We start from the raw sequence: 7,957 nt of genomic DNA on the forward strand, positions 1-7,957 counted from the left end.
AGTCATATTCTTTCACTAAAATTTAGTATTACTCATCATACTTTAATTTTGACCAATTTGGTCCCTAAACTTAAGAAAAATAATGATTTTCATCCCATCACATATCATTTTGACTTTGAGGAGTGATGAAAATCATTGTTTTTTATAAAATTCAAGGACCAAATTGATCAATGTTGAAGTTTGAAGACTAAAATCAAGTTTTACTTAAAATACATGAACTAAAAACATATTTTGTTCAAAAAATAATGCATTTATTATAAATTAAATTAATTTATTGATCCTCTAATTTATTTTTTAGGTTCAATTTGATCATTTAATTTTTAAAATCAATTTGATTTGATCTTGTTGTCAAAATTGGGTCAACGATGTTAAGAAATTGTACATTATAGCTACTTAAAACCGCTTAGTGACGGTTTAAACCACCACAAAACGCACATTTAAATAGTAGGACCAACTTTAGACGATAAGACTACTCAAATTAATTTAGACGACGAGAGTAAATTGAAAAGATTTTAAAAATTAGAAGATCAAATTGAACTTAAAAGAAATTAGAGGACTAAGTCAAATCAATTTTAAAAATTAAAGGAACACATTAAACCTAAAAAAAATGAAGAACCAAATCAAACATAAAAAATAAATTAGAGAACCAATAAACTAATTTAACTTTTATTCTATTCCGTTTTGTTCTCCTCTACTCCGTTCAACATTGGATATCCAAATGAAGCCCTAGTTCTTGTCAACCTGGGCCTGCTGAAAATTTTAAAGTGCATAGCATATTTTACCTGTCGTGGTAAATTATTATTACTTACTTCACTGTCCCAAACAGCAATCTGATTATGTCTTACAACAGGGAAAGGAGCACAGATAAACAACGAAATGGATTTGTATTATATACTGTACATGATGCTCCACATCCATGCAAAGGATAAAATTTTCCATCAAGTTGCCTGCAACAATTCTCTGATATCGTACCCTTGAAGCTATATATACAAACAGAGGAAGAAGCATTCTTAGTACTGAAAAAAAGTTGATTGTAAAAACTAACAGGATCTGCATATTGGTACCACTGTACCAGTAAACCATACTAAGCAAACACATACATAGTGTTATAGTTAATACCTGCAGAAAAGTAAGAAGTAATATAACTCCTGAATTCCAAAAAGAATGGATAGTGATGGGAGTGAGAAGGTTGTGAGTTTGAGCATATGAAAACCCCAAAGCAGTCCCTACACGTGTCACAAATTTCTGTTATTTTCTTCAGTGGATGGAGGAACAATTGCATCTTTCAAGAGCAAGTAGATTTTTCTATTTCTACAAATACTTACAAAAGTATCATTGTTTTCACTTTATTTTCTATATTCAAATACTTGTGTAGGAAATAATGAAAATGACAGAAAATATGTAAATAAAACAACAAAACAATTACATTTTTGTAATTATTCGTGAAAATAGAACTGAACACAGAAACATTTTCTTAAGTCAAACAAACCTATTTTCTTTTTTTTATTTCCCCTTGTTCAAATTAAATCATAGTATATTCAGTGTCTACCCAAACATTATACTCCCTCCATCCCTAATTATAAATCCTTTTCAAAAATTTGTTTGTCCCTTTTTATGAAATCCTTTTCTAATTTCTAGATGCATCAATTTTTTTCCTACATATCCTTAATTATTCTCTCTCCAAACATTAATGAGAAACAATTAGATGGATAAAGAGATAAGAAAAGGGTAATCTTGGAATTATGGTACAAATAATTGGCCGATTTAATGTGATTAACTAAATTAACTACTTTTCTTAAGGGGTGTGAATCAGTTGAAATGATCTTATAATTAGGGACCGAGGTAGTATTAGAAAACTTCATTCTAAAACATGTTATCATGTATTTACACGATACCTAGAACAAACAACTGGGGGAATTCTCCAGGAGTGAGATGTGCAAGGGCAAACAAAGCAGCACTAATGACAACAGCAACTGGCGTAGGAACCCTACAGTGAGAGTGATGAATGAGAAATGTTGTACCAGTAAGTAACAATCAATTCACAAAACATACTTAAACAAACAAGTTTGGGCATCCATGATGCATCTCAGTAAGCTAAATCTACTAATTTTGCACACAAATATATTCACTGATATAGATTAAAATTTACATAGAATAAGTTCAAGTTTTGATCTAGCCTAACATTGCTAGTCCAAATAACTCAGACCAACACACTACTAGTTTACGCATTAAAAATGAAATAAAAAACAAAATATGACCTTATGATAATACTGTTCTTAGAACTGTTCAGAATCCATGAGTAATCATTTTTCCTCAAGATCACTAATCAATAAATAGTAAAATACACACCACAATAAATTTTCCCCAATTGAAGATCCAATGATGGCAATGAAGAATATAAAGCATGTTTCAAACATATATTAAAATAGTTAACTATATGGTTTTGTTTGGGATTTGATTATATCGGGTTTAGTTATCTTATATATATATATATATATATTAACAGGGCTTTGACATTTTCAGGCCACCTAGGCAAGAACTAAGAAAATCCAGAGAGTAAAACTGAATCAAATTTTAGTAGGCAGTGAAATGATGAAACTATCAGTCAGTTTCAAAATCTTTTCTTCTCACTTGACATTGCTATTTCTCTTCTCCCTTTCCAATTATCCCTCTTGGCTCTTGCACAGTCTATATCTAGAGTCAGGGCATAAATCAGACAATTCTTCACATATTTTTACTATAATAACATACAGTACAGCAGTCTCATTTAAGAAACCTCCGTATGCTTTTATATAAAGTATAGACAGTATTTTGAAAAGCTTAAGTTTGTGTATAAACAAGTAGTGCTGCTAGTGCATTAGTTGGAGTTTTAGGACTACAAGTTGGTAAGTTGGACCTTAAAAATATCTAAGACCAACCATCCCCAGTTCCCAATGTATATGCTATATAAAATCTCTAAACTTTCATATATTAAAGCTCACCAAATTGATTGAAGAACTACCACCTAAATTATGAGTCCTAAGACACCAATCTGGACGGAAACTTAACTGGAAGGAAAAATAACAACTACCTACCACAATGCAAACTTCACTAGTTCACTATGCATCCTAATCAACTTCTACTTCGTTCAAGGATAAGCTAACCACAACATAGCTGAAGCTGCACTTGTTGAAACCTTCTCTGTTCAATTATCTAGTCGATGAATATCTAATTCAAAAAGAAAAATAGAAAAAGTTTTACTTTCAAGGCAAGTGGCAGTTTCTTTAACAATATATTTTATTATGATATATGGAAATAATGAATGCAAAAAGGAAAAAAAAAGCTTGATCAATAAATGTCATGGAAATAAATGGAAAGGAAAAAACATGAGGCAAATATACCACTTAGTGAGGGAAGTCATAAAAAATCCTCGAAATACAGTCTCCTCAAGGAGTGGAGCAAGAACACCTGTGATGCCCACCAAGCAGGCAGTGCTACAAGGAAAATAAATGCAATCAATCACTTACTTGAGAATCTGGGATACAGAACCTAGATGGAAACTTTAAAAAAAAAAAAAAATCCATTGATAGAAGGCTACAATTTAAAATTTCAGTCCACAACAGCAATTGTCAACACAATGTTGTGGTTTTAGATAACTATGCAACTGCAATTTGGCTGCATAAGCCATATTTTACTGCAATTTCTGTAATCAAAGCATAACTGAAGTCACAACTGCAATTTAAAATACGGGAACAGAATATCTTAAATTACCTGAGATTTGAAGATCCAATTAACGGAAGCAAGCGAACAAGAGCATCAGTCTGAAAAGTAGTTCATAGAAGCATATAAGAGATATCCACAATATTATAAATCCGTAAAAACTAAACCCTGTTATATAAGCCAGTCTTTAACAGAACAAAGTAATTACTCTTATCAAGACAGATTTGTGCTGCTAAGGTACACAAGGATAGTTGATTCATACTCATCATTAGATAAAGCTAATCTGATCTGCCACTAGTTAGCTAGGATGATCAATACCATAATGGCTAGTTGGAAACATACTATAAACAGCTGTGATGTAATTCTAAGATCAGTGGTTCAATACAAATTCAATTTGAAAATCAGTGACCCTAAATTGCCTCCTCCCATACTACAAAGAAAATAGTTTAACAAATAGAAACTAAGAATTACATCTGCATCTGCCTGTAAAATTTCAAAAATAGAACATGAACCTCTCTTTGTGGGGTTTCTCCATTGAAGAAAGACACAGCAACTCCGGTCAATGAAATGGCAAGTATGGCACCAGCAAGTCCAACTCCAGCCCACAAAAGCCAACCCTTTTGAAGATTGAAAGGCTCCCTCAAATCTGTAACAATGTTTTTACCATTGAATGGAAAAAGGCATCAGTGTGTACATATTTAATTCTTCAAAATATAAGTCAATTGCAAACTAAACACATGATTAAAATGAGATTTAAACTGACATGATGCAACAACAAGACAGAGAGACAGCATATTTATCAAGGCACAAACTGGTTCGTATTGGTAGCAGTGAACTTAATTAAATTATTAATACTTTCATAAGTCTTAAGTCATGATACCAGTCATTAATATAAACATTGAATAATAACTCTTGGATGAGAATTGTCTATAAGCGCAATCAATCAACAGCTCTAGATGTATTAAAATAATAATAAAGTCTGTATTGAAATTCATGCTGAAGTTATCTTAATATTATTTTCAGCTCTAGATTGACCGTGCCTATAGGCAGTAGGCACTACACTCACAGCCTCACGCAAGTATTGCTCACATTAGAAACCTTTTGCATGTATCCAAGATATAATTGAAAGGTTCTTAAAGTATAATACCATATTTGAAGAAGTCTTCAGGAAGTGGTTGGAAAGTGTTGGCAACACTATATATGATTCCAAGTACAACAGCAGTAGTGATGCTGCCAAGACAATAATAGGAGAAAATAAGAAAGTAATCCAAAACTTTATGTACTTTGTCTTAAACACCCGAAAGAAAATTGGAATAATTGTAGGTACAGACAGTAGAAAGGTCAAAGGTGTTTCATACTTCTATCGTTTATAGATGGATCTAGTTGCCTCCATACTTCCCAACATAAGGCAACTAGTTAACAAGACAGATATCTGAAGTTTAAAGCTGTTGGAAAAAATAATAGTTAATGCACGTAGGAAATAGTATGCTCATATATCACATGATAAAAGCATTTAGTGTTTGAGTATTAAAGTCTAGGGAGTTGCAGTCTATTAATATTATCCTAGGAAATAGTCTCCATTAAGTCTATCAAGAGCCTATATATGTGGATGATATGCAGAACCTCCCTCTCTAAAATCCCCCTTCTAAAATTCAACAAAAGCAAATGTCATAGAGTAAGCATAAGATAGTAAATGACTGCCTAAAAACTTATTGCATATCAGTCACTTCCATGAACATCATGTGATATTGCTATATAAATTGTGGCTTCACATATTCACAAGAGAATGACTCGTAAAGAACAAATCAGAACCAAAAAGTGGAAGCTGTTTCACAGTTTACCAACCAACTTCCAGAATTACAAAGCTAAGAGTCCAAATTAATTGCGTACCTCTGATCAAGTAAGAGTATCTCTGCCTTGTCATCTAAACTTAGCACATCAGGTTTGATCCCGAGATATGGTAAGGCAATTGCTTCAGTCAAACCTGCCAACACAAAACTGCCAGGGAATAAATTAATGGCCCAACATAGAAATCAATTATAGCATGCAAACCATTTGACAGTATACATAAGAAGTCTCTAGATGACATCTTCCTCAGTAGATTTGCATTATTTCAAGTCTGATATGAAATCACAACAGCTATTCAAAACACACCCGAATCCACAGGCAAGAGAGGTCAATGAAACTGTTTGCCATTCCCAAGGCACCTCCCATCGCCTGAGAATAGGCCATCCCGATTCCTGAAAAAGAAAAAAAGAACAATACAAGTAATTTATACAATATTATTTATATAGAATTTGATTAGAATGTACTGATGTTATAAAAGTTGTTTACATTGTCATTTAATAGTAAATTGTCATGTATTGTAAGATGGTAAGATTACTCACTAATGTAATAATTACATAAAAAGTCATATATTTAGGGTGATTTCTAATTGATTGACAGTATAAAAATCTCTATAGACTGTATGAAATTAAATTCTTTCAACAGCTATTTGCTAAGGGAAACATAAAGACCCTAAAGACATCACATCAGTGGCACATTATCATATATTATTGTAAACAAAAACAAACAGCATAAAGACCTCTAACTCATCGGTGCCACTGAAAAACACTCAAATCCACTCATGCAAAGGGAACCATACTATCATAGTAAATTTGGTTATTGAATTAACCAAAAGCCTAATCACCAAATACCCACATTAAAAATACATTTTCTTATTCATTTTTTAACCTGTCACAACTCACAAGTTGCATACAAAGTTATAAACATTTCATCAAACAACAATTCCCACCATAGTTTATAAAAGGAAATTCAGGGGTAATTGTGCAGGAAACAAAACTAAATTAATATATAATATAAGAAAAGCTGAGAAATTGCCTTGGAGTCAGATTTGTCTTCAGTGTTAAAGAAGCAAACTGAAGGAAGAACCCTTTTGGAACCCAAACTCAAGTGGCGCTGGAGAGACGGGTTTCTATGGAGAAATGCGTGGCTTTGCTTTGAAATGGTTTTGAACGAAGACCAACAAAGCTTGTGGGAACTGAAGAGGGTGCAAGGTGATGGTGAATGCAGAGAAGAAGCAATAAACATTAAATTTAAAACCATTATGAGAGGTGGAGAGTTTGGAACTTGGAATAGTGTTTGCAAAAGAAGTACTTTGAGTTTTTTTAGTCCTTTTGATGATGTGCACTCGAGCAGGAGGCAGAGTAGCCAGGAGATAAGGCTCGTCAGTGTCACAACACTTCGGCTTTATTAGTTGAAGTGTTGAACTTGGAGTCTTGAAGTTGAAGTACTTGAAAAAATGTTGGATGGAATAATGATTTATATTTTTATCCTCAGCCATTTGTTTTTTGTTTGAAGTGTTAGTCAATTTTTTTTTATATACAACAGTAGCATTGAGATTTAAATTTAGGATTTCACCTCATACATAATACTTCAAACCCCTCGCCATTACACGATCCCAGTGATAAGTGTCAGCCAATTTAAATATAAGTAAAATTAATTAATTTTTTTATGAATTAAATAAAAATAAATATCATTTAACTTTATTATTCATAGTTTAAAAATATACTTTTCTTTTTATAGTATTATTCATCAAAACATGCCAACGTGGTATCAAGAATAATAAAAAACATTAAAAATAAAATCTCAATAAATTGAAAGATATTTTAGAAATAATATCATTAAAATAGGGAAAGTAATTAAAACTTGTTTATATTTTGGTCCACAATCAATGAATATTTTTCTTATATTTGAGTACAAGGTAAGTATTAATATAAAAGAGTTTAATGTAAGTGAAAATCGTTTTCGGTATATCCAGAGGACATTTGACTAACTGAATAGTCAAACACCCAAATGAAGCCTTAATCTCAAGATTGAATTATTGGAAAGTATTTGGATATTCGGTTGGCTAAATACCTTGTTAGAAGAGTTGATATGAGACACAAATTTCCACACCATTAAACACCAAAATATGATTTGGGGTATTCGAATGGCTAAATAACTAGACACATTCAGCCATGGCCAAATACCTTAGGCAATTCAACATATGACAAGTTGTAAGCACATTATAATCAAGATTATTCATGCAATCATCATCATAACAATTATTAAAATTAGATTACCTAAAATGGTAACCATGTACAAAGGCCTATGATTACCAATATTGATTCCTCCTCTACTCAACCTTTGAAATTTGATTTTTTTTTATATACTAATCAACCATCGGCATAGTTACCAATATTTTCGTTATTTTCAT

At 32.0% G+C, this 7,957-nt stretch overlaps 1 protein-coding gene across 1 annotated transcript; it reads right to left on the bottom strand.

Moving 5' to 3' along the window:
* Positions 1–655: 655 nt before the first annotated feature.
* On the bottom strand, positions 656–6,984 carry LOC100816434 (uncharacterized). The gene is made up of 10 exons (XM_006602233.4): positions 6,580–6,984; positions 5,854–5,939; positions 5,590–5,697; positions 4,847–4,929; positions 4,212–4,345; positions 3,751–3,800; positions 3,381–3,473; positions 1,896–1,987; positions 1,120–1,226; positions 656–980 (listed from the first exon to the last, which is right to left on the bottom strand). Exons 1-10 carry the CDS (start codon positions 6,802–6,804, stop codon positions 939–941), a joined length of 1,020 nt encoding a protein of 339 aa, XP_006602296.1. The 5' UTR covers positions 6,805–6,984; the 3' UTR covers positions 656–938.
* Between the last annotated feature and the right edge of the window lie 973 nt (positions 6,985–7,957).

The sequence above is a fragment of the Glycine max genome, chromosome 18 (assembly GCF_000004515.6).
Source record: "Glycine max cultivar Williams 82 chromosome 18, Glycine_max_v4.0, whole genome shotgun sequence".
NCBI classification, from domain to species: Eukaryota; Viridiplantae; Streptophyta; class Magnoliopsida; order Fabales; family Fabaceae; genus Glycine; species Glycine max.